Below are 25,871 nucleotides of genomic sequence, written 5' to 3'. Positions count from 1 at the left end.
AACATTTATAAGCTGAAGAAATGAAATCTTACCAACTGTCGCATTTCAAGTATGATGGAATAGGAGTTATTGATTATTATCATTATTATTTCTAGTCCTAGGCAAACAATGAAATCCGATTAAACCGACCTGAGAGAACAGAATGTTTCAGCTATCAGCACCAAGAGATTAGAAAGAGACAAACCGATCGGCCATATTATTTAGAGATTTCGGATGTCGGTTCGGATCGGTTCGGTAATTGGACCGATCGGTTTTTGTCTAACCCAAGATTTTGCAACCATATATAAGGATATAATAATTAATAAGTCATTTACCCTATTCATTTATTTTCTTCTTTGGATTTGCCTCTTCTTACGAAACCGAAGAAGTTTGTCTCCTCTTGTGAAACCAAAGAAGCTAATAAATTTCTGAAAGTAAGCTCTTCTTCTTTCTCTTTAATCGCTACTTTGCTCTACCATTCTTTATTTCCTTCCTCTGTTTGGATAATCTTTGATTTCGAAGTCTAAACCTTAACCCTAAAATTTCCCAAATTGAGGAAATTTTAGGGTTATGGTTTAGACTTCAAAAGTAGAGGTTGTCGATTTTTGTTATGGGGTTTGTCCTTTGTTTATGGTCCTTGTGTTGTGTTTGTTTGTCGATTGTAAAATATAAGGGTTAAGGTTTGGTTTTTGAATTTTTGAAAGTAAGCTCTTCTTCTTCTCTTTATTCACTACTTCACTTCACCATTCTTTATTTCCTTCCTCTGTTTGGATAATTTTTGATTTCGAATTTTAGGGTTAGGGTTTAGACTTGAAAACCAGAAGTTGTTGATTGTTGTTATGGAGTTTGTTCTTTGTTTATGGTCCTTGTGTTGTGTTTGTTTGAACTTCCAAATCAGTTTATTGTTCGTACTTAGTTTATAGTCCGCAGAATCTGAGTGTTATATATGTGTGTACTTGTGTTAATCTGAATTTTGTGTATGTTTTGTAGATGACTGAAGAGAACAATGACATGGAGCCGCCGCTTCAACCTAAGTATGCTGAAGATGTTCAAACTGGTAAGACTCGTAAAGCACCTGTCACTGCTTCTGCTAAACTACCAAGACCACGAAAGAAGTATGCTAAAGAGCACCGATATGGCAGCATTTTCTGGAAAAAGATGATATTGCTGGTAAGAGCTTCTATAAGTAATGTGCTACAGAGATTGTTTGTGATTCAAAAACAGCTGGGACTAGTCCGATGATAGGCTACTTAGCTAGATGCAAGCAGTACAAGGATTTTGATGAGAAGGAAAAACAGAAGGTGCTAAGTGGTGATAGTAATGGGAATCTGAAGGTTATCAAGTTTGATCTGTTGATGTTTAGGAGAGCAGTTAATGAAATGGTTGTTGTCTATGAATTGCCATTTTCATTTGTGGAATCTGAGGGTTGGAAACGCTTCTGTTTCAATGTCTTACCTCTTTACAAGACAATTTCAAGAAGGACGTGTACGAGAGACATTGTTGCACTCTATTTGGAAGAGAAATCAGCTTTGAAGAATCTGTTTGTTGTGGAGAAAACAAGGGTTTCTCTGACTACATATATATAGACTTCTCCTACAACCTCCTCCAACTATATGGTGATCACAACACACTGGATTAATGCTCAATGGGAAATGCAGAAGAGGATCCTTAGTTTTAAGGTTGTCACTGATCACAGAGGAGATACCATCGCAGGTCAATTGATGGATTGCATAGAAGAATTGGGGATTGAACTTTTTACAGTGATTGTTGATAATGAAAAGAATAATGACAAGGCCTTGGACATTTTCAGAGATGCGTTAAGGCTGAGAGGAGGAAAAGCACTTGTAAGAGATGGTGAATTTCTACACATGCGTTGTTGTGCATACATACTGTATCTAATTGTCGGCGACGGTTTGAAGAAGGCAAATCCTAGTATTGTTTCCATAAGGAATGCAGTCAACTATGTGAGGTCATCCTTCAGTAGGATCATTTGAAATTAGGTGTGAAACAGGAAAGGTATGTAGAGGTAGTTTACCATTAGATGTTGTCACACGCTGGAACTCAACTTATTTGATGCTGACTTCTACTACGAAGCTGAGGGTTGCTTTTGAGAAAATGGAAACTGAAGATAAGTTGTATTGTGACTACTTTGAGGAAGTAGACGAGAAGACAAAAGCAAAAAAGATTGGACCACCAACTTCATCTTATTGAGAGGAAGCTTCAAGATTGGTAAAGTTTCTGAAAGTATTCTATAAGTTTATTTTGACATTCTCAGCTTCTAATTCGGTAACTTCTACATTGTTTTACAATGAGATTGTCAACGTTGAGAGTGGTCTAGTCCTGATGAGGAGATCTGAAAGCAAGCTTATATCATAAGGCACAATTTCGAGAAGTACTGGGACGGATGGCATAACATGAATCCTCTAGTGATTGTGGCTAGTGCCTTTGTTCCTTGCAACAAAATGGAGTTTGCTTCCCTCTGCTTTGATCAACTCTATGGTAAGGACATGGTAGACAATAAGCAACTTCAGGCTTCAGTTTCAAGTGCAATGAAGAGGTTGTATGAAGATTATAGTCTCAAGCTGAGTCAACCAGTAGACCATGTAGCACCTACAGATTCTGAGCCTACTGTCATGTGTGACATTTCAGACGATGAAGATTGTGAGCTGATGGAGTCACTTTATAGTCAGTTGGTTGGTTGTAAGAGAAGTGAAGATGGCTGCAATGAGTTGCAGGTCTATTTGATAGAAAAAACTGAGGTAAGAGTTGAAAATAGTTTAGGGTTGCTTTTTAATGTTCTCAGTTGGTGGAGGTGCAATAGTTCGAAGTTCCCAATCTTGTCAGAACTTGCTATAGATGTTCTAGCAATTCAAGTCTCATTAGTGGCTTCGGAGTCAACTTTTAGCACAAGTGGCCGAGTGTTAAACTCTTATAGGAGTTCTTTAACTCCTTACATGGTGGAGGTTTTGATATGTATACAACAATGGCTAAGGTGTTCATATAAGTCAGAAGCACAAGTAGCAAACTTGGTGCAAATGTTGGAAGAGGTTGAGTTCCTTGAATCTCTTGGTAAGTATAACTAAATTTCTTTATTTTGTTTTTATTTTTTAAAATCTCGTTTGTAATTTATCTATGTTTTCTTGTGTAGATTCTCGGAATTCAGTGCCAACTCCTCCATGATTCTGCAAAGTATGGTACGTAGGTTTTTTATTTTGTGTATGTTTACTTGTGTCTTGCATTGTTAAGGTTTAAGTTTATATTCTTGTTTCTGATTATGTATTTGATTTACATTGTTAAGTTTATGTGTGATTTTTTTTCTTTATTAGTTTTTTTAAGTATTGTGTTATGGTTTTCATTGTGCACAAGTAGATAGGAAGCTGCTCTTTAGACTACTTTTGGATGCGGATTGGCAGCCTTAACAAAGAACTAGACATATCTCACTTTGAAGCCGATTTTTTTATTACTTTTTGTTTTGGATTTTCATGCTTCGTGTAACTTCTAAAACTCTCTAATAGTTACTAACTTTTGAAGCATGTCTATGGTTATGTAATGTACTTGATGTAGTACTAGCTTAAACTTGATACAATGCTAGCTGAGCAGCTCTAGTAATATGTGATGGTTCCTAGATGAGAGACAACCAAGTTTTTTGGTATTTCTATTTGTTTTTCTTTTTTTTCTCTTTTGAACAGGTTGATTTCGGGTTAAAATATCCAAAATATGAATATTTTCAGTTATACTTGGAAGATAATATAAATCAAGTATCTAAACCGAATAAACCGAGTATCGACTGAATCCGAACCGAAATTAATTTCGATATAATTCTGTAAAAATTTTCATAATCCGAATTTCCTGAAAACTGACTAATCCGACCCATTTAATCCGAACCGTTTAATCCGAACAAACCAAATTATTTGTTTCGTTAGTCTTTTGATGGTAAAAAAAAAAAAAGATTTTATTTACTATACGAAATAGATGTAAATAGTGTACTTGGCTTCTTCGCTTTCGTGGTTGTCATCAATATCCGTATTTTAGTTTACCACGTGGTTTTTGGTTGCAATGGACAAGTTTAGTAGGACTATAATACTATATAACAGAAGAACCAAGGTAAGCAAGAATATTATATACTGGGAATCAAATTGCATGTAGGCGTATAAAATTTTCTCCAAAATATAGTAAACTAAGGCAGGTGTGCGGTTGGAAATTTCCGAAGAGTTTTGGTAGAACAATAGAGTTGCATTAACTAATAATACTAGTATTTGTAATATTGATCCCGACAAGTACATTTACAGACTGAAGAAAGATGAAACCTTACAGCTTTGGCCTTTCGACAAGTACATCAATGTGTATGATTTATTGTTTTTTCTTTCGTTTTGTTGTGATTATTAATTAGATTTATTAATTATATTATTTTTTTATATTTTTTTTATAAACTGAGAGGGTTTTTAATATATTACAAAAGTTTGTTTAACTAGGGGCATTTGGCCTTGCCAAAAAGAAAATATAAAGAAACAAGGTGAAGTCTAGATTGAACCAGAAGATGAGAGGAAGGTAGAATATGGGTATGATACAATCAACATATTTATAACATATTCTATTTAATTGTATACGTATAAAAAAATTATGCCTAAAACATACGGTTCATGCTTCCATCTAAACATAACAACATATATATAGATTTATAACATATTCTATTTAATTGTATATATAAAATAATATTCTTAAAACAATAAAACAAAAAAAAAATGGCCTTGACACTAGAATGATTGATGCCTAAAATATTATTTGGCCGAACGGAGTTTTGCAGGTTGCATGTAACAGAACTGCTTGTTAGGTAAAAATATAGTCTCTAAAAAAAATACAAAAACCTTATTATATAAAAAAAGAGAGAGAGATATCCACATTCCTTATAATCACAATATTCAAAGATTCTAGTACTAAGTACAGTTTGTAATTTTAAATGAATGTATATTTGACGTTAAAAAGGAAAATTGTGTATGAACGTTAAAAAGGGCTATATCTGTGGATATTTTCTATGTATTTCTCATTATATAATGGTTGTTTAACAATATGTGCAAAGTTTTTATTTTGTTTTGTTATTTAGCAATTTCATTATATTTTTAAATTCTTAGTTCCACAAATCAGACAAGGATCTAGAGACCCTTTCAAAAAAAAGAGCCGTCGAATTCATAAAACCCCGACCTAAAATCAGAGTAAAAGATGATGCGGCACGTTAAGCGGTGAAATGGAAGCAGGTTAACTGGCAGCACGTCGATCACGCCAGCGAAAATGTCGCGAGAGCAGATGCACTTTATCATCAAGAAAAGACATGAGCTTGACACACTTGACAAAAGAGAGTTCCATCGTGTTTTGGGATCTCATATAAAAAGGAGAACAAGCGTGACAATTAGGGTAGCCATCCTAATCGAAAGTGTATGAGTGTTACACCATAGAGGACTTGTGAGGATTTTTGGTGAGGTGAAAAAAGAGTGATGTATATATAGATGTTGTTATGTAAGTGAGCTGGATAGTTTATATATAGATCAGGATCAAATCACAAACGTGTGATGTTGTTACACAAGCACTGCCACTTCATCTAAGAAATAGTATCGATTATGGAAGTTCCCTCCTAAAATTCGTCTTCATAAATATCATAATCAATCCTAAATGAATAGAAGCTTCAAGCTAAAAAAAAAGAAACCCCATTCTCTCTCTGACATTAGTATCGAGGCTCCTTCTCCATTAACCTTCTCCGATGCCGGTGTTGCTCTTAGCCGTCAGCGTCGGGATTTCCTCTCCCACGCTATCTCTTGTTTCACCTGCTATGTTTCTGCTTTTAATATTTTTCATTTTTATTTTGGTTACGCTTCCCCCTGATTTTCTCAGATCCCGACAAAACTTCAATAGACAGTGAAGAAGGGTGAAAGAGTTTACCGGTGAACCCCATCCGCTTCTCTCTACAAGCTTCATCAGGGTTACCGGATACACAGTTTGACACTACGCATACCTCCGAGCTGGGTGTCTGTTCACCCCTGGGAAGCCTCTTGTTGGGCACCGAGTTTAGCAGGCAAACTCCTATGTGGACCAGCAGCTGCAACTCTTCTGATGGAGACGTCGAAGGCACACGACACCTCCTTTTTCAGGGCAACAGGGCATCCTTCCAAACATGGTCTGTTCTTGTGGATTTCCGTTTCAACCTTTTTCAGCACCTGTATATGGTTGGCTCTTGCTGAAGCTTTGCCTCCCGGAGATGCAATGTTACCTGCAAATCTCTTCTCCATCTCCGGACCACTGCCGCCGCCGCTCGCACCCTCCAGCTTGGTCAACCAGCAAGAAAGTAGGGTTTCTTCTGGTGGGCCTTGTCTTCTTTGTCGGCCCATTAAGCTTATCAAAAGCTAAGCCCACTACCAGTAAAGTCAGGTCACACTTTTCTGAACTTTTGCAAAACCCATTAGCAAGTTTTCTTCGATATTTTGATTGTAAGGACCACAGTCTACAATCTATATCGACATCTTTGTTTGGGATACGCGAATGTCAATTCCAAACCCTGGTTCAAAGCAATTTCGTGACAAATTCTTATCATCTAAGCTCTAGGCTATTGGGAATTATGCTTTTAGTTTCTAGCCACACCAATGGATTTAGGAATAACGGCATTATGGCCCCGGTCTAAAGGACCAGTGGTTACCAAAACTTCCTCAATCCTCTGCTTCCATACTCCCTGTTCACTGAGCCAAGTCATGTTCAATCTACCAATTGCAGGGACAATATTCCTAACTCCATGCTCAGGTCTGTTCCTAATTTCCTTGGGTCAAGTCGAATACAAGCCTTGTGTGGACTTCTTAATCTCTATGGCCAGTGGTTCCACTGGAGAGAGAACCCACCTGCTTTGTTTCAGCTTCACACCCATCATATGCGAATCCTGCTCCCAATGCACCCAAATTGTTGAGTAATCATGGCTATTCAGATCGGAACTAAAATTGTCAAAAGCCTGACCTCGGTCACTTTCCGACAATTCTAGCTAGATACCTCAACTCCCAGCCTTCTGCCACCAATGCTAAGACATGGATCCTATTCTACAAAGCAGCTTCAACTCAGGTTACTGATGATCCAGAAATACTAGTTTTGTTTTTGAAACAAGTTTCAAGCGATTATGCTACCATAATCACCTGTGGTATGGCCTCTTCGCTATTTCAAATAGCGGCTCTCGTGCCGGCGAGAGTCACAGCCATACTCCATTTATCAACGACATCTCGTCTTTATTGGACTATGACTATTGTGTCTACCATCGACCTGTTCGTGGGAGACTGTTTGGCAACCTTTGACCTCAAATGTCTCAAAGTTTTTGCTAGCCTTTGCCTCATAGCTCTCTTGGAACTTTTGTCAATCTTTTTCTGTTATCTTTGTATGGCATTGGGGAATATCTCACTTTGTTTTGTTGTATTGTTTGGGATTCTAAAATCTCTATCTCTGTGCATGGTTTGAAATGAGATCAAGTCTTTGTTCAAATGAAACATTGTGATCTACTGTTTGTCTTTTTTTTTTTTAATTTCTTTTTTACCTTAGAACTGTTTTAATATATAGTATTCTTAGTTTAACACACACAAAAAAATTTGCAGTCTTCTATAAGTCATTTATATTATTAAGTTATTTTACAAAGGAAACAATATCATAGAATCTGATCCGGAATGTTGGAACAAAATAATTAATTCGCGCTAACCGTAAAGAGATGTCCGGTTCCGACTGTTGAACAATGGTGTATATATATTGGTATTTGGTATGAGACAGATTTTTTGATGACTTTTCTAACTTTCTTTGGAATTTATTTTTCGAATAAGTCTCTTTCCATCCGTTTGCTCGAAATTATTGAGACCATCCAATAACCATTTAGAATAGAATAATTGGTAGTTGGGTCTCCCAGTTATAACGAAGTGCAGAGTCAAACAAACAAATTCTCGAGCATTAACAAAAACAAGAAACTGAATCTGTAAAAGGTACACGTCCAAAAAAAAAAAAAAAAAAAAAAACTATAAACGCTTACTTTAGGATATATGTCACTTCAATTTTGGAATGGATTATATATATATATATATGTAAATTAATAAACCAACAACTACATGATTTCATAGAAATTAATGATCAAAATGCTATCTATCATTTCCCTCCATATCATTTAGTTAATATACGTCTGAAGACTCATGAGTCATGAGATGTGCTCAGGGGCTGTCTCTTGGTTGGTTGGTAAAGCTAACTAACGTTGGCTTTGGTTGAAAAAATCTTATATTCAAAAAGTCTCTAACAAAAAAATGAAATCTGAATTCAAACAAAATATCTAAAGTGAAGCAACCCGAGCCATAACCAAAGAAAAAAAAAACTAAAATTTATATATAGTTCTTTTTTGACTAACTGGAATACGAACAAAAACCAAAAACATTAATCTGTTCTATTTTGGATATCATTATATATATATATATATATATATAATGTTAAAAACGAAAATTTTAAACCGAACAGAAATCTGGATTATATACACAATGATATAACAATTGTTATAATATTTAAAATTCATAAACGATTAAGGGGCTCAAAAGTAAAAAAAAAAACTTTATAAAAAAAATAAACTATTTAAGTTGCATTGTTTTCGTATGACTAGTTGAAATCCAAAGTAAATTTATCTTCTAATTTTTTGGTATGATCCAAATCAACTAAATTTTGTTTTATTATATAGTACATATATAGTATTTAAAATCTGCAGTCTCTAAAGAAACAGTGTTTGTCACGATAAAACAGTTACCAGTACATCATCTATCATTAATTAAGTAGTACATACATACGTTGTAATCTTGACTATTAACGCGGCCAGCTATAATATATATAACTAAGAGGACGTCAGTGATGGTTATAATGTAAATCAATGTGCACTGCTTCTCCAAACAATCAATAATAACATAACACCAAAAAGAAAAACAATTGAGATGGCGGCACCCTCATCTCCCAACGTCAAAGAAGGACCACAAGTGTTCATCAATTTTCGGGGAGCAGAGCTACGTAAAACTTTCATCTCCCATCTCGAAAGTGCCTTGAAACGCATCGGTGTCAACGCGTATATAGACAGTAACGAGCCAGCGGGCGAGAATCTTCATAAACTTTTTGAAAGGATTGAGGAGTCGAATGTCGCGCTGGCGATCTTATCCAGTAGGTACACGGAGTCAAATTGGTGCTTGAAAGAGCTGGTGAAGATAATGGAATGCGTGGAGCAAGATAACCTATGGGTTATTCCCATTTTTTACAAGCTGGATCCAGGCACGGTGAAAGGACTTGATGGAGACTTCGGTATTCAGCTATGGAATCTGTGGAGGAAGGCGGGTCGTAACCGAGATGACCGGATTCTTAAGTGGGATGCTGCTTTGCAGGGAGTTACAAGCAAGTTTGGCTTGGTGTCGGAAACTAGCCGGTAATTAACCAACTTAAATTATTACTTTTGACTAAATTCATATAATCATATCTATATATATTAGGGTTTGATATTTTTTATTAAGGTATATGGTAATTTGTACAGGTTTACTGGCATTAATTGAGTGATCAGTAGAGGAACCTTGTGAATTTGTCATCCAGTTCATCAAATTTCTCCTGTTAACGTTTTTTTTTGTTAGAACTAAAAACAACGTCTGGGAATGATTAAAATTAGAAAGAAAGAAATAAAAAATTAGAAAGAAAGAAATAAATACAAATAAAGTTATATAGCAACGTGCCAACGAAAAAAAAAAAAAAGATCAAGGCAATATTATTGTTTGACTTGGCTTACATTGTTACATTCCACCAATTATACAATGCAAGAGCCTCACTGGGGTTTCCCACTTTGTTTTTATGCAGTAACGACGCTGCTTTCGTAGATGATATCATTACACATGTTCAGAATGTCTTATCAAAAGATTTATTACTGAGGGAAGAAAACACTAAACCCCGAAGAAGAGGAGCAAAGTATTGGAAATTATTTCCGATATTATTTCTTGTAACATATTTGTATATATCTAGAGTTTCCACATCTTGTATTTTGCCAATTCAGTTAGATTAATTTGATGTAACAATGCAAATTTTTCTATCACTTCCACAAAACTCTCTCATATGGAAGTGATATGTGATGAGTGATGAATCCTCTCAACGTATCCGAGGAGGAAAGGACTATCAAACCTACCCAAAAACTCCAAAATCAAGGATTATGGTCGGAGGATGAGGTAAGCGTGATAATAGCTAGAGGATTAACTTTCCACTAGTTCCATCTTTCTCTCCTTTTGGAATATGCTTCATTGTATGATCTCTCTTTATTTAACTTTCAAAAACTATATGATCTACAAATTACTTTTTAATGCATTTTAATTGAAAGCCTTTTAACAAAAAAAACTCTGATATGGTATAGAGCTAAATGCAAATTTCTTTGATTTTCATTGCTTGATTTTTATTTTTCTCTCTCCATGTGTTTCCAGAAGCTCTTTTGTGTTCTTGGGGTTGTTTTGTTCTTTTAATTTGATTTTGTGATAATCAAAGAAAAATATTAACAATGAACTATGTATGTTAATTAATTAAATATAAATATTCTTTAACATACATGGTACTGTTAATTTGATAACGAAAATTTATATTTCAATGTTAAATACTTATAAAAAGTAAATTGAAAAATATATAGAATTGAAATATTTATATATAATCATTTATTAAAATATTACTAAATATGATAAAAACAATCTTATATATATATATTATTTTATTTTTGTAACCTGAGAAGAAAATCTTTAAAGAATTTTCTTCCATAAAAAAAAAACCAACCATTGTGATTTTTGCAGTACCAATGTAGCCCAAAAGAAGTAATTTTTGTCAATTAGAATCAGAGAAGATGACACACCTACGGGGTTATCAACATTTTACATGTCCCACGTTGACACTAAAACCATACGTTAACATTTTACATGTCCCATGTGTATTTATTTATTTTTTGTTAAAATACATATCCCATTTTTATTAATATATCCTTCATTGAAATGGCACATATACGGGTTGTGTTACATGCAAGGAGATAAGAACAAAAAAAAATCTTGTTTTTTTAGGCTAGTTATAAGTTAACATTCAAACAAACATTGAACTTGATTAAAAAAGTTTCTATAATAATTTTTTTTAAATGAGAAAAATAAAAATAAATAAAAAGTCATAGTTAGCTTAGCTCCATTCAGATAAATAAATCCTCGTTACCTCGGTCTCCAAAGATGTTGTGAACCGACCGGTTGTGGTCTTTCATTATGTATAACACTACCAGTCCGAACAAAGGTTATTTGATAATCCTAAGTAGGTTCCAATACTTTTATTAAAGTGTAGTTCTATCCAGCTTTCAAAATTTCCCGCTCTTCAATTTTGCTTATATATTAAACACTATAGTAAACTGTATATAAAAACGAACTCTGCCCATACGCATGTAATAATTGGTTGATAAGTAAAAGTCGTGAGGCAAGTGATGCAATTCCATGCAAAAAGAGGTTTCGAAGTAAAGTATCATATAATTTTATCAATGAAGAAAAGGAAATAAAGAATCTTTCGAGTTGATGTCTCTATCAAAGAAACCAAATGATTATTCCAAAATCCAAATAATCATATAAATTACGAGTCAAATTTTCATTAAAGCAAAAATCTCGAAATGATTGATTAATTTCTTTCATGTTCATTTGATATCATTATGAATTTGTATTAGTTATACTTATAACAATTATCTTAGAAAGAAAAAGAATCGATCCCAAAAAATAAGATAAAAACTAATTAAATAAGTAAAACAAGTGAGAAAAATGGAGTTTCTAATGCTTATGAGAAGAACTGTAAGGAGATGGGATGTAAGTATGATCAGACGGTCTAAAGTTAAGCTCACAGCTAAGGTTACACTCGAACTTGACTGACCCTAATGGTCCGACTCGCCACCGAGTTTTTGTACCACCTTTGACTCGAACGTAATAACATCTTGTTTAACCGCATAGTCTACAGCTTGCATCAAACTTGGATTCAATGGTATTGGATATGACTGAACCAAGTAAGGAAGGTACATTGACCTCTCTTTCACAACTTCAAACTCGGGTGCTCTTAAAATCGCAATCAGTTTGCCTTCGTAGCTTAGCTTGAACTCGGTGTCATCAAACAACGCATGAGCTTTAGCGTTATCATTCTCTACGCGAATCACAATCGTTAACTGCGTTTGCAATACTCCAACTATATCATACCTGATGGATCAATCCGAGAAAAACAAAATATTGATCATTAATGAAAATACAAGATTCATTTATGATCCTTTGGAGGTTGTCTAGAACCTTCCATCGAATGAACAGGTCCTCTTAACAACCGGTTAAATATCATCAATAACTTTTTAGCTCTTTCAGACAACCTGTCACATGATTTAACAACTGTTACACATTGGTTAGTCGATGAATTATTTTTACCCAACAGTTTCCATTAAAAGATGAAAACAAACAGCTAGCTAATTGTGTGTCATTCCTTAAACATTGCCGTTTTGTCGTTTCATTTTTGTAATTAATTAGCAACGACCAAACAAATTGGAAATTTTACAGTATGTAATTTTACAGTATGTAATTGACTATTCATATTAGTATCCCACTGTATTCACTATACGTGAGAGTAAAATTCAACCAGTATTAATACTGTATTAAACAAACATTTTTATATATTTTTTTTGGCTATAAGAAATGGAAAAAAAATTCTTACCATTTTGTATTAATTCGTATATATAAGAGTAATATAGTAGCAAGAATGACAAATGCAATAACTACTCTTTTTCACATAAGTCATTTTGATAGTCTCATAGTATAGGTTGTTCAAATGCAATAACTATAATCATTAATCATTCATTTAAATTTATGTATATTTTTTTCATAACTGAATTCATCTATAGTTAATTTATGTTATTTGTCATCAAAAGATTTTTTTCTACATATGAAAATGTTCAAGTCAAAACAAAAAAAGTCCATAGTATCCAAACATTTTTATTTAGATCAAATTTTCTCAACTGTTTTTAGAATGTTAATGTAAAATCTTAAGTCATAAAACAATTTAAATAAATCTCACTGTAAGTTAATATTACAATCTTCTTAATTTACAAACGATTTACTGTACGAAGATCGCAACTAAACTTTCCAAATTCAACTATCAATTCATCAAAATTGTTTTTTAATCCAACCACTTCATCGTCAATCTCATCTAGACATTCTATAAACTCCAATTCCAACCTAGATTTCACTCAACGATTATTTCTGAAACCTTCATTTTTTTGTGGATCTGCACCATTTCATTGCCTTTGATCGTGAAATTGTCCAAATTTTTAAAAGTCAAATTCAAATTTTAAAGTTAGCTAGTATTTAATTTTTACCTTTTTAATATATTGCGGAAATATTACTTTGAGTAAGTTTCAAAATCGGAGTGTAATGTTTTCCGAGAACATTTAGATGTTAAAACTATAAATAATGAGATTGTTAGAATACCGGAGTTCAGGTTAGAGTAGAACATAACTTTTCTAATGCTCTTTAATTATGAGTTTTAGTAAAAGTTGAAATGTCTTAAGAGGGAGTATTCAATTAAACTAATTTTATAAAATTCAATTAATTCTAGCCAAACATTGCACATATATATAATGAATTATGCATTGTCATCCATTATATCATTATGTTCATATCATATTTGGAGAAGAATGTTTTAAAAGGTCTTCTCAACGCTCCAATTTGTTGTATCCTTCGTTTCTAGTTTTTTTTTATCAAACACAAATTTCTTTCTTTTCTACAGAATCAGCTGCATTTTGACATCTGAGTGCATTCATTGCTTTAAGAGTTGCTTATTGTTCACGTTAGGTTAAAACATGGTGTATACAGGACTTGCAAGAAACTATATTTTGGAAAAGAAAAAAACATTTTAAAGCATTACCTAGATCTCTGGTTCGGGGAGCTTGCATGGATATGAGTACGAAGGTTGTCAATCATGGCTTGAGTTGATGCAATTGTTCCCTTGGGGGAGGAGAAGAGGGAGGAGATGGAGGGATGTTTTCCGATATGTTGTGGACTAGATGCTTGCTGACGAACAATAGGGTTCTTACAAGTCCTTGCGCAACCAGTGAAAGTACTTTGAGAAATCCGCAAACTGAGGTAAGAATCGTCAATAGACCCAGAATGATACAATGTAATGATTTTCTCGCCTGCACAGGGAAATACAAATCAATATCAACTAAAACTTTTTTTAATTTCATCATCGAAATATTTCTATAATCAATCAATATCATGCATAATCAATTCCAAAACACACTCTATCTATAATCAAAGCATTCCATAATGAAGATTCAATCAATGTCATGCATAATCAATTCATTAAACCTTTCAATCTCACTGATTCCTCTGATTAACGCATTCCAAAATCGAAACATTTCTAGAATCAATCAATCAATCACTAATGAATCACATTAAACATTTCAATCTCACTGATTCCTCTGATTAAAGCATGAAACACAGGAAACATTCCATAATGAAGATTCAGTCAATCTAAAACCTTCTAAAATCAATTCAAAGTTCAAATCAAGCTCTCAACTATAATCAATTCCCAATTTGCATCTCTAATTTACATAATCACGATCGATTAACACCTAAGTTCAAATAACGATTCAATCATACGCGTAATCATTTCAAATCAAGCTTAACCGTAATCAATTAAAACCTAATTAACACCTAAATTTTCCTTAATCCGTCACGATTCGCAGATGAGACTCTATCTAAACCCTAAACCTTTCCAATTTCGCAATTTAATCATCAATTTATCACTTGAATCTCAAGCACTTACCTCCGATTCCGTCATCGCCATTTTCGTTCTTCAGAACTCTCTCCAAATTGCGAGAGCCTTTGTTTTCTTTTTTCCCAAACATAACAAGCTTTTATTTATACGAATTCAGTTTTTAACAAGACTGAATTGAGAGCGTCTTTGTTTGTTTTTTGTTCTTCAGACCATTTCAAAAAATTTATGTGTAAATCTCTCTTTTGAAGGAAAACCAAATAAAAATAGAACTAGTTTTACGTTTTTTTTAATTAATTACAAATACCAAACAATACAAAAAATTTTGGTTATTGAGGGAAAACCCAAAAAAAAAAAAGAATCTACATTTTGGTTTTTCTTTGAAAATTTATTAAAACACTCCTAAACTAGATTTCATTTTCTACTTTAGGAAATTTTGTTTTTCCACATTCAAGACAATTATCAAATGAAATGTGCTAAACTCATCTCATTTTAAATACAAAACTAACTTAGTAAGTAACAATTACTACATTTTAACCGGCGGCTATACCGCGAGATATTTTTTTTAATAATTAATATTTAAATTTTATAATTTTAGATGAATTGTATTTTTTTTTCTTTGTACCGTTTAGGATTGGCGTAACTCCTCTCTTTACCTCATTTGATATCAGACTAAAATATTTATTGTATTTTAGTAGACCATCCGGAAAAACTATACAATCATATTTATCTAAAGTCTAACCTGCTCCATAACATACAAAAAAAAAATTATTTTTTAGCAAGTTAATAATATCTAGAATATATAAATTATGGATAATAATTTCTTTTAAATATGTTTTTGGATATTACAAATAATAACTTTAAGTTTTGATATTTATTCAGATGGCAAAAGTTTAATTATATAAATCTTACAAATAAAAAGGTTATTACCAAATCTACTTCCAAATTATTAATAGGAGGGATATCCTCTTTATCCATTATTTTAAAATAGTATACTTAACACACCCTGAACTTACTAAAGTTGAGATCTCTACGAAGGGTTCAATCTCACTGCACAGTATGCATTTTTTTTTTTTGGGTCAAAACACAGTATGCATTTATGCTTCCCATATAAAAAGAGGTATCGAAATATAAATATAAAGTTAAAGAAGTAAAAGTATCATAATTTTATAAATGAAAAAAAAAAAAGGAAATAAAGAATTTTTCCTGTTGATGTCTCTATCAAAGAAAATCATACAAATTACGAGTCACATTTTCATTAAGCAAAAAATCTTGAAATTATTGATTTTCTTTCACGTATTAGTACTTATAACAATTATCTTTAAAAAACCTCGATCCCAAATATAAAACAAAAACTAATTAAAGAAAGTAAAACAAATGAGAAATGGAGCTTCTAATGCTTATGAGAAGAACTGCAAGGAGATGCAATGTAAGTATGATCAGACGGCCTAAACTTAAGCTCACAGCTAAGGTTACACTCGAACTTGACTGATCCTAATGGTCCGACTCGCCACCGAGTTTTTGTACCACCTTTGAGCTCGAACGTAATAACATCTTGTTTAACCGCATAGTCTACAGCTTGCATCAAACTTGGATTCAATGGTATTGGATATGACTGAACCAAGTAAGGAAGGTACATTGATTTCTCTTTCACAACTTCAAACTCGGGTGCTCTTAAAATCGCAATCAGTTTACCTTCATAGCTAAGCTTGAACTCGGTGTCATCAAACAGCGCATGAGCTTTAGCGTTATCATTCTCTACGCGAATCACAATCGTTAACTGCGTTTGCAAAACTCCAACTATATCATACCTGATTAATCAAACCGAGAAAAAAAGATATTGATCATCAATGATAAAAGATTCATGATCAACATATTAAGGGAAGAGTTAAGGATAAACAGTACTTTAAGAAGTCGAGGTGAGCATCAGCGACACTAATGATGGGAACTCGAGGATGTATGACCATGTAACCAACAAAGACTACGATACCACCAAAGATTACAACAATAGAGATTATGGCGCAAATGATAGCTGCACACCAGATGAAAGGACTGGTACCATGACGAGAAGCATATCTGGGCATTATTATGGGGTTCACAGGATCAGTTTTTTGAGCGGGTTCGATGAGACAACATTCGGGCTCTGGGAACAACGTCCTTGGCTTTTTGGTGGGTTTGGGTGAGGCTTGAAAGAGGACAATTGATTTTGAAGGATTTGGTACTAAACCCTACTCAGTGGGGAAAGTTTTGGTATCTTTCTTTCCTTTGGCGTAAAGGCAAAATGGGTCTCGCAAGTAACATATATAAAGTCGTGTACTTCCTAAATTTTAAGGAATCTTCTTCTTATATACATAATGTCCAATGTATGTAATTCTTAACTTGCAAGCATTACTAACTTCGCTTATATATGTATATTAAATATTAAAAGTAATGATTTGCATATATACCAAAAAGGTTCTTAGTACTATTTGTTTCTCTCTACATGGAGAACAAACATTCTCTCCTGAAGCTAAAGCTCATCAGATAGAAAAAAAGGATCATGAACTTGCCAATATGATGTGCCTACAAATCTTGAGGTAAGGTAACCTTATAACTGTTTTTTAACCCAAAAGAAAACCTCAAATTAAAAAGAAGTGAAGGTGCACGAGTGTAACCGACCAGTAAAGCCTTCTGAGAAAGACAGACACTCATCAGGTCAGTAATGTGTGTTTCCACCTCGGCCTCTCCCACCATAGTAGTAACCATAACCCGAGTTTGAGTAGTAGTTGTTGTTGTTATTATTATGGTAACCACCTCGGTAGTTGTTGTTGTTATTATGGTAACCGCCTCTGTAATTGGATTGTGCAGCGAGATATGCACCCTGACCTGGTTGTAGTGGAGGTGGCCTCTGAAAATGATTACCAAATGCCTGAATAAAAAGATAAAGAGAGTAAAAAAAAATTCTATAAGCAAACGCTATTCCGATTTGGAGAAGAATAGTTTCAAACTTCGGGTTGATGTGTATAGAAAGGATGAAACAAACCCCAGGTTCTTGTCTCATGTGCTCAGGAAACTGGTTGTGCTGTTGTCCGTTTCTAGCCACACGGTCAAGTTGATTGCACGAGATTGTGTCGAAAAAGTCATCCTTGTTATATGAAGGCTGCAACAGGCAAAAACAAGTGTTAACCGCTGCCTAAATATCAAATCAAAATTATTAACTAGATCATGTTAAGACTTGAATTCAGATCTCTCTGAGATTTAATCATCGTCAGAAAATAGCTTTACCTTCCCTTCTGAGTTTGGCTCAATTGCAATTTCTTCTCCGTTATCATTTTGATTCCTCCGGTTATTTTGCCCGAGATAACCCCATAGTTCACTCTTCTTGAACTTCTCATTCATTGCCTCAAAATCAAATTCTTCAGTGAACTCAATGGTAGAACTAGGGATCCGAGACTGCAACAAATTTAGAACCAAAGAAAACACAAGTAAGATAATCAAAAAATGTGTTGAGAAAAGGACACAAACAGTAATTGCAATGGTTTAAATTGTTAGTAACAGTATAACACTTCCAAGAGAGATACAGAGGCTAATATCAATGCTAGCGACCTCATGATATCTGAGAAGCAACGTAATTGCAAGGCAATTTCAAAAAAAAATGAGAAATCATGCATAGGTGTGATTAAATGAAACATAGAGATAGAATCTTCATAAAAAACAAACCTGAGCTGAAACGGGAAGAGGCAGCAATGGTGCATGATTTCTGGTTGCAGGACTTTGTGATGGCACATTAAATGATACCGGGTTAATAGCAGGAAACATCTCTTGACCCCTAGTTACCATCTGCTGCCTAGATTGCAGCGATGGATCCATACCGAAGAATGACTCAGGTGAGTTCGACAATGGACCAGGAATCCCAGGAGCTGAATAAGAAGCCACAGTCGGTAACTCATAAGGTATAGATCGTTTAGGATGATCAGACCGAGAGTCATAGAAATCTTTACCAACAGCCTGGGGTACAATGGGGTAACTGTTCTGAATATTTGGAGCAGAAAGCAGCGCTTCAGATGGTGGAGAAAGGTTAGAGGGAGCTGAAGCAAGACCAGGTGGAGTATGGAATTGTGCTTGACCAAGGGGAGAAGGGTTAGAAGGGTATGATCGATTAGAAGCATCGTCGGGTGAACGAGTAACAACCTGTGTTGTAACATTCACTAATCTCATGATTGGTGAAGCAAAGTAATCTATAATCTGCGGGTTATTGGGCATCGTCGAGGGAGATGAAACAGGGACACCAGTGGCACCTAATTTGTTACCTTGCACAAAAGAAGGCATGGGCATAGACGAACCAGCATTACTTTGAGTTGAACCAATTAAGCTCACTGGTGATTCTGTCAAACTTCCAGCATTAGCTGAAGGAGGAAGCTGGAAACTTAAAGGGACTGATGAATGTTGAGTGGCAGGAACCGGTTTACTACTCAAAGCAGGTGTATTGAACCACTGTGTTCCGCTTCCCAAACCATAACCACTATCATAGCCAGAAAGCGGAGAGCTCATAGCTGAACTAGCATGAGAGGACTGTAAACAAGGAACGGGCAATAAGACAATAAGACATCATATAAAAAGAGTCAAATTTAGAATACAATTCTCATTTCCATGTTCTAAATGAATATCTTTACCTGATTGATGCCTTGTTCACTTTGAATCTCTGGTCTTGACTGTGCAGCTGGAGATGGATTAACTTGCAGATCCTAAAAGCATATCATAAGTCATTATAGATAACCTTCAAACTATATAATGATCATGTTTCAGGGGTTCCAATTTAAAATAACCAATGCCGATTCTACAAAATACATGAAACATAATTTGTCTAATGGATTCATAAGAGTCTGAACACTAACCTTGATATCACTTCCGCGAAAAAGAATGTAATCGTAAACTCTATCACATGGCGGAATTTGAGGCCCATCTTTCTTCCTCCCCTCCGTTCCAAAAGATCTTACTGCACAACCATTCACTAGTGTTATCATTCAACACAAGAACGCCACATTCAAATAGCAACACAAGTTAACATTTGCTTCCTAACTTCACATCTCATGATTCACTAACATAGAAAGTTTTCCAGATTTGGCTAGAGTCACCAAAATTTAAACTCTCCACTAAATGTCCAACAAAATTTGGAAACTAAACTACATACAAACGAATGCTCAAGCTTCTCTCACATCTCCTTCAATCTAAAGACCAAATCCACAAGAACGGAATCATATATCAAAGTTCCAGTTCTATACTCGATGTTCCAGTTACAAATACACAAAGCACAAACATGTATTCTCCTCGTCCGCTCGTTGTTCGGAACCCTAAAATAGTAAATCCGAAATCGCATAGGTTTTCGAATCCGTACCGTTTTTTAGACCTAGCGTCGAGTCCTTGACGTTGAGATGGTAGAGAATGCCTTCGTAACGGATCTCGTACTTAGAAATTAGACTGATGAAACTTCCTACGAACGCATCTCCGACGTTGTTTCCCGGAGACGGAGAAGGTACAGATTGCGGCGATTGAGATGAAGACGGCGAAGAAGATTGCGAACTCTCACTCGCCATTGTTTTTAGAGATTAATCAGTGGAAAAAAAGAGTAGAAGGAATCAGAGTATGTAATCGATTAGGGTTCTTGCTCTCTATCTCTCTCTTGTTGCAATTTTTTTGAAAAATCTCTCTCTCTCTCGGAACCGTCGTGGCTTGAGTTTGTTCCCCGTCGTGATTTTTAAAGGCGGGGAGATATGTGTGCCGTTGATCCATCATTGTGAATATTTGGGCCATTAATCGGCCCATATTATCTTTTTTTTTCTAGTCAGAACTAGGCCTGCTTTCGCTGCCAAATAAAATAAAAGATAGGGCGTTTGAGTAGAGAGAGAGATACGAATCCACCTCTACAAAAGATGAGCCACCACCACTATAACCACGGCGACCGATCCCGCGGAGGCTCCTCGGAGAACAGTATATTTTTTTATTGATCTTAAGCGTATATATATATGTGATATTTCCACAATAACAGATCCAAACTCACTCAAGAACATCATTAATGAACGAGTTCCCCTTGATCACAGTGACTCGCGAACGGCAAAGTCCACTACTAATCCAACGTTTTACAAATTTGAATCAATTGCTAGTCTCTTTTCTTGTGAATGTGATATTAAATTAAATTCAAAAAGAAAATTCTTTTTCACAACATGTGCAACTGTAGACTGAAAGAAAGCTTAAAAGATGAGGTAAAAACATTTTGAACTTGATTTCTTGATTCAAACCAAATTTGGAGGCCTTTATCAAACCGGCTATCCCCACTTGCTAGTCAATCACTAGTCTCTCTCACACTCTCTAGTACAGATGATATATGTACTTTTGAAGTGATATGAATAAAAAGCAAGAAGGAGAAGAGAGTACGCAAGCTTGAAGATGAAGTTAGCTAAGACTAAAAACGTTGGAACTGTGATTTCTTAAGCCCTTTAACCCAAAAAAAGAAAAACGTTAAGCTCTGTTTACCTCTAAGCGACCCATTACCCTTCTCTTCCTTTGTCTATAAAACGTTAAGCTCTGTTTACCTCTAATCAACCTCGATGGTTCAGTGTTAGTGTGCTAAGTGCTAACTTATATCAAAAGCAATACGTTGTGGGGTTCCTTTTTATTTTATTCTTGTTATATTTTTTTTTGTTTTGTTTTTTCCAATTTTATAATTTAATATATATTATTTGAAATCAACAATCTCAATTGTAATTTTTTTTTTGTTATTATTATTTTTGTCATATCATATAACACTTGAGTTTTTGATTTCATGATTTTAGTTTTTAAATATATTTAAAATTTTATTCTTTCAAAAAATAAGTCTAGAGATTACAAACTCTTAGTTCTTGATTTGCTTTTCACTCACAAACCTTCTACAACAGTAAGAGAAATTATTCTGTGATGTCTAGATTGTAAATGTTCTGGATGGATCTCTTAGAGTACTTTAGGTTTAGGCATTTCAACATTTATCTTCTTAATCTCACATAATTTTTCTCGTACAACATTACAACATATTTATACTTGTTCATGTCTTGACCTAACACTTCAACTAAACAAACCCATTTAATCACTTGACAAGCTTATGATCAAGTTGGTAGCTTATCAGTCACTTGACAAGCTTATGATTAAGTTCTTCAAGCTATATATGTTAATCTAGCAACATTTTAAAGAACAACAAATCAAACACATTGTTACGTGTAAAATATGTCTAACATCGGATATTATTTTGAATTTTTTTTAGTATAATTAATTTGTATTACTTAATTTATTCTGAATTTTGGTACCCTTGTGCTGATCACACTTAATTTATGGATACATTGCCTTTTGTGTCATCCCAATATTTATCAAACTGCTTAACAAGCAGATTTAGATTTGATCTAGTTGTGTGAGAAGAGTAAGAACCATTCCTCTTTTCTAAATACTGAAGTGTGATTTGGTCTGGCACTCTAATGATTAAAAAGAAATATGGAGTGTTTGACACATTTTTTGGTTGATTTGTTAAGTGTTTTGTCATTTTGTTTGATCAAAGGTGCAGCTGATAATTAACAACATAATTGTGGAATTGATTAGAGAACCTATGGAACGGTGAGAAATTATGTTTTCCACCATATTGCATCCTTCGAATATGTTTCTATTTACACCAATCCTCTAAACTTAATCTAATTTTAGTGTTTTGTATTTTAAATTATTCGTCATAAAATAGCCTATATAAAAAGATTAGAAATACTTTTGTTGTATGTGTGATCAAATAAGTTAATATGACTAGTTAAAATTAGTTGTCAACTACTGCAAATTTTGACGTAATACATATATTTTATTTAAGTACTGATTGGTAATAATTGTAACTTTTAGTTTTATGAACTTTACATGCACAAATTTTTGCTGTAAGAACTTAGACAGTAAAAAATTAAGAGATTATGATACAAAATTTTGTACCACTATAGTATACCACTACTTTGATCAGTTCAAATTTAAAATGATAATTAATTTTTGAAATTCTCTTAAAGCATTCCATAAATCGTGGGAATTACATTGGTAACAAAAGAATTTACAATTCTCTTTCTCTCCCAAAATTTAATTCTCTATAATTTAAAACAAAAAAAAATCTATATACACTTGGGGTCCCACTTTTGGGATATTTTTTCCTTTTTACTTTCTCTATTTTGCCAACGAAAAAAAAAAGAATCAGTCTTTTCTCTTAAATAGAAAAAAAAAAGATTCCTTGATTTTAGAAAGGCAAGTGGTCTTCTCATAAATCGTCTACTTGGATTTCCGTTCTAAGGCAATAGGCAATCCATTCTGAGGAAGAGCAAACGGCCCATACTGAATTCCATCACTAGGTTCAATTATTGACCATCTGAAAATTACGAAAATACCATTTATCAGAAACACTTCCCCATAAGGAGGAGGCTATATGTCAGTTACTTCTCATATTTTAAAAATGGTGTACCAACCTGTATTTAGTAGTGAGATGATGGATTAGAATGGAGATTTCAAGTTTAGCTAACTCATTGCCCGGACAAGAATGAATCCCACTTCCAAATGGCATGAATGTATTCGGTTTCGGCGCAACTTCGAATCTCGACGGATCAAATTTCCCCGGATCCGAAAATATATCAGCATTGTGATGAATATTTCTGAATAGCGGCAATACTTTCCATCCTTTTGGTATCAAATATCCTGTAAAAATAGTAAACAAAATATTAGTAATTATAGTATATGTAACATGTTGATCTATATACACTTTAAAAATTGTATGTAATATTTGTACATACCTTCGTATTCGACATCTTCGACAGCTTCTCTAAATGTGAAAGATAAGATTGTAGCAGCTCTTAATGTCTCTTGGATTACTCTATAAGTTAATGGCATCTTCTTTGTATCTTCCCAAGTGAGACTCTCTCCTTCTTTTTTATCTTTCCTTATTGCCATTTGCTCTTCCTGTTATACCCAATGAAAATCTATTAATTCACGGAACTGCCACTACCCTTATGGGAGGTTTCTCAAATGTTCTTTTGAAAAGTGTGTTGCTTACAGTGACAGCTTCTAGAACAGTTGGATTATCAGCTAAGTACTTGAGGATCCACGTCAGCACACTCGCCGTCGTGTCTCTAGCGGCGAAGATCACTCCGATGATGTTATCGGCGATCTGTTCGTCGGTTAGCCCTGCTTTGTCTTCCATGAATGATCCAAGGAGATCTGTGTGTGTAGATGAGTTCTGTCTTCTTTTGGATAAGATGTTAGCGAGGATTTGAGCGAGCTCCTTGCGAGCTTTCATGGCTTTGTGGAATAGTGTTCCGGGGAGATTGATCGGCATGGAGTTGTAGCCTTTCTCTAGAATGTAGTAGCATCGTTTTAGATCTTCTCTGTAAAAGATTGCGTCTTTTCCGAGTATTGAGGTTAACGCCACATTGAAAGTGTACTGATGAGACAAAATAGGAAAAGATATTGAATTAGAAACAGTTTACAAGTGTGTTAGTTACAAAACAGAGTATAGTGAGAGAGTAAAAACAGAGCATCCTCTGTTTTTGAGACTCAGAAAAAAAAACAGGGGGTGCTCTGTTTTAATAGAGAGAGAGAGAGAGAGAGAACTTACAGTTTTCATTTCTTGGTAAGTGTTGAGTTGAGTTCCATCCCAAGAATTGAGTGATTCTTGAGCGATTGATTCAATGTTAGGGACCATGTGTCTGATTGAATCAGGCGTGAAAGCTCTTAAAACGAGCTTCCTAAGCTTGGAATGATAATCTCCTTGGTGGAAAAAGATGGCTTGTTTCCCAAGCATCCTCTCTTTACTCGCCGGAAAAGTCGGTTTAAACAAATGAGACTTTGTGACTAAGATGAATTTTGCAGCTTCAGGGCTCGAGATCATCACACATGGACATCCCAATACATGAGTCTTGAACACCGATCCGTATCTGTTTTATCAAAAACAAGTTTTAAAAAAAAAGTCAATTTCTCTGTTTTTTTTTAGACAACAAAAATTCGAAATTTTAGGGATTTTCCAAGAAGACTGTTTTTTTTTTTTAAAGACCTTTTCTGTTTTGCTGCGAAGAACACATTTGGGTCTTGTGAGTAAAGTTGGAATGTTTCGCCGACGTAAGGATAACCCATTGTTCCGGGAGGAAGAGGGAGTGACGTGGAGGAGCTACGGCGGATTCCGGCGATAAATCGGAGTAAACAGAGAAACAGAGCCGCCGCAGAAAGAGTGAGGAACAAACCGGAGAAATCCATTATAGTATATATGTTTTAAAAACCCAATTGGTCTTTTAACGGTGGGAAGTATGTTGTTCTCTCTAATGGAGTTGGTTTTGTATTGAGATGAAAAATCAAGTGGGAGAGATGAATGGGTTTTATAGGCAGTGGGAAGAGAGAGGAAACACAATTTGGGAGAAGGGAGTTTCCTAAAGGGAACCTTTTTTTGGGTTGAGCCAGCTCATTTGAGCGAGAGTGACGAGAGCACGTGTCAAAGAGCATGCAACAAAAAAAAAAAAAAAAAGAGCGTGTGAGATATTGACCAAAATTAGCCATCGTTAAATATAAATTCTGGCTCTTTAATTAATTATGAGTTTAAGTCAAGGAAAGGGGCAATCTTGGCCCTTAAGTAGAGACAAAGGAGGTATAATGGGCGTTTTTTTTTTTATAAAAAAAAATGTTTTCCATCTTAATTGAAAGACACTTCATGGATTATATTAGTTCTTTAATTATATAGCCTACTTAGTTATCCTCTTGTGTTTATCTTTATTTTAAGATATTTTTAAAACAATCAACGGCAAAATATAATTAAAAATAAATAACGATTGATGATCAATGCATGTATCCCTACCAAAAAAATCAATGCATGTATGATTTTGGGTCCGAGTATTTTGGAGATTAGTATGCATATTAACCATGCCATCCTCAATAGTCAATACTTATGTTTGTTAACCAAAATTAATTAATGACTAAATACTAATCCACAGTAGATCGCGGATTGAACATTTTTTTTAATGAAAATTTGTAATATTTTATTTTTTATTATGTTATTTATAATGGTTTTTAATTGAAATTTTGGTTTG

The 25,871-nt window shown here is 34.3% G+C and overlaps 5 protein-coding genes across 7 annotated transcripts; 2 read left to right on the top strand and 3 right to left on the bottom strand.

Annotated features, from left to right (window-relative positions):
- The first annotated feature begins 969 nt into the window (after positions 1-969).
- LOC147934773 (uncharacterized) lies at positions 970-3,159 on the top strand. The gene is made up of 6 exons (XM_087472787.1): positions 970-1,117; positions 1,204-1,541; positions 1,638-1,823; positions 2,255-2,265; positions 2,357-3,048; positions 3,128-3,159. Exons 1-6 carry the CDS (start codon positions 970-972, stop codon positions 3,157-3,159), a joined length of 1,407 nt encoding a protein of 468 aa, XP_087328913.1.
- Positions 3,160-8,880: 5,721 nt separating this feature from the next.
- Positions 8,881-10,344, top strand: LOC104724887 (protein PHLOEM PROTEIN 2-LIKE A8-like). Of its 2 annotated transcripts, none has more exons than XM_010443450.2 (2): positions 8,881-9,427; positions 9,847-10,344. In XM_010443450.2, exons 1-2 carry the CDS (start codon positions 8,949-8,951, stop codon positions 10,046-10,048), a joined length of 681 nt encoding a protein of 226 aa, XP_010441752.1. In that variant the 5' UTR covers positions 8,881-8,948; the 3' UTR covers positions 10,049-10,344. The 2 variants fall into 2 exon arrangements, with proteins under 2 accessions (XP_010441752.1, XP_010441753.1); XM_010443451.2 differs by having other exon boundaries at positions 9,533-10,344.
- Positions 10,345-15,976: 5,632 nt separating this feature from the next.
- LOC104724886 (NDR1/HIN1-like protein 12) lies at positions 15,977-17,102 on the bottom strand. The gene is made up of 2 exons (XM_010443449.3): positions 16,693-17,102; positions 15,977-16,598 (listed from the first exon to the last, which is right to left on the bottom strand). The coding sequence occupies exons 1-2, from the start codon at positions 16,869-16,871 to the stop codon at positions 16,181-16,183; spliced, it is 597 nt and encodes a 198-aa protein (XP_010441751.1). The 5' UTR covers positions 16,872-17,102; the 3' UTR covers positions 15,977-16,180.
- Positions 17,103-17,206: 104 nt separating this feature from the next.
- On the bottom strand, positions 17,207-20,520 carry LOC104724885 (decapping 5-like protein). 2 transcript variants are annotated; one of them, XM_019231519.2, is made up of 8 exons: positions 20,162-20,513; positions 19,662-19,762; positions 19,440-19,511; positions 18,768-19,338; positions 18,487-18,686; positions 18,052-18,219; positions 17,810-17,926; positions 17,207-17,695 (listed from the first exon to the last, which is right to left on the bottom strand). In XM_019231519.2, the coding sequence occupies exons 1-8, from the start codon at positions 20,358-20,360 to the stop codon at positions 17,483-17,485; spliced, it is 1,641 nt and encodes a 546-aa protein (XP_019087064.2). In that variant the 5' UTR covers positions 20,361-20,513; the 3' UTR covers positions 17,207-17,482. The 2 variants fall into 2 exon arrangements, with proteins under 2 accessions (XP_019087064.2, XP_010441749.2); XM_010443447.3 differs by having other exon boundaries at positions 18,487-19,338; positions 20,162-20,520.
- Positions 20,521-22,803: 2,283 nt separating this feature from the next.
- LOC104724884 (abscisic acid 8'-hydroxylase 3) lies at positions 22,804-25,219 on the bottom strand. Its single transcript, XM_087474755.1, has 6 exons — positions 24,848-25,219; positions 24,413-24,731; positions 23,852-24,238; positions 23,592-23,757; positions 23,271-23,496; positions 22,804-23,173 (listed from the first exon to the last, which is right to left on the bottom strand). The coding sequence occupies exons 1-6, from the start codon at positions 25,045-25,047 to the stop codon at positions 23,077-23,079; spliced, it is 1,395 nt and encodes a 464-aa protein (XP_087330881.1). The 5' UTR covers positions 25,048-25,219; the 3' UTR covers positions 22,804-23,076.
- Between the last annotated feature and the right edge of the window lie 652 nt (positions 25,220-25,871).

Source organism: Camelina sativa, chromosome 11, assembly GCF_030686135.1.
Source record: "Camelina sativa cultivar CO46 ecotype springtype chromosome 11, ASM3068613v1".
NCBI lineage: Eukaryota > Viridiplantae > Streptophyta > Magnoliopsida > Brassicales > Brassicaceae > Camelina > Camelina sativa.
This window is presented reverse-complemented; position numbering and strand designations above follow the sequence as displayed.

What these genes read in the sequence shown, in the direction of transcription:
- LOC147934773 (XM_087472787.1), top strand. Translation starts at nt 970, where the DNA reads ATGACTGAAGAGAACAATGACATGGAGCCGCCGCTTCAACCTAAGTAT. An exon ending in TGCTAAAGAGCACCGATATG is followed by an intron (nt 1,118 to 1,203) that starts GCAGCATTTTCT and finishes ATTCAAAAACAG; the next exon opens with CTGGGACTAGTCCGATGATA. An exon ending in TGAGTTCCTTGAATCTCTTG is followed by an intron (nt 3,049 to 3,127) that starts GTAAGTATAACT and finishes TTTCTTGTGTAG; the next exon opens with ATTCTCGGAATTCAGTGCCA.
- LOC104724887 (XM_010443450.2), top strand. Translation starts at nt 8,949, where the DNA reads ATGGCGGCACCCTCATCTCCCAACGTCAAAGAAGGACCACAAGTGTTC. An exon ending in TTGGTGTCGGAAACTAGCCG is followed by an intron (nt 9,428 to 9,846) that starts GTAATTAACCAA and finishes GTTTTTATGCAG; the next exon opens with TAACGACGCTGCTTTCGTAG.
- LOC104724886 (XM_010443449.3), bottom strand. Translation starts at nt 16,871, where the DNA reads ATGCCCAGATATGCTTCTCGTCATGGTACCAGTCCTTTCATCTGGTGT. An exon ending in GCTCACCTCGACTTCTTAAA is followed by an intron (nt 16,599 to 16,692) that starts GTACTGTTTATC and finishes TTGATTAATCAG; the next exon opens with GTATGATATAGTTGGAGTTT.
- LOC104724885 (XM_010443447.3), bottom strand. Translation starts at nt 20,360, where the DNA reads ATGGCGAGTGAGAGTTCGCAATCTTCTTCGCCGTCTTCATCTCAATCG. An exon ending in TTCGCGGAAGTGATATCAAG is followed by an intron (nt 19,512 to 19,661) that starts GTTAGTGTTCAG and finishes ATATGCTTTTAG; the next exon opens with GATCTGCAAGTTAATCCATC. An exon ending in GTGAACAAGGCATCAATCAG is followed by an intron (nt 19,339 to 19,439) that starts GTAAAGATATTC and finishes CCTTGTTTACAG; the next exon opens with TCCTCTCATGCTAGTTCAGC.
- LOC104724884 (XM_087474755.1), bottom strand. Translation starts at nt 25,047, where the DNA reads ATGGATTTCTCCGGTTTGTTCCTCACTCTTTCTGCGGCGGCTCTGTTT. An exon ending in CTTACCAAGAAATGAAAACT is followed by an intron (nt 24,239 to 24,412) that starts GTAAGTTCTCTC and finishes TTGTCTCATCAG; the next exon opens with TACACTTTCAATGTGGCGTT. An exon ending in CTGTTCTAGAAGCTGTCACT is followed by an intron (nt 23,758 to 23,851) that starts GTAAGCAACACA and finishes TGGGTATAACAG; the next exon opens with GAAGAGCAAATGGCAATAAG.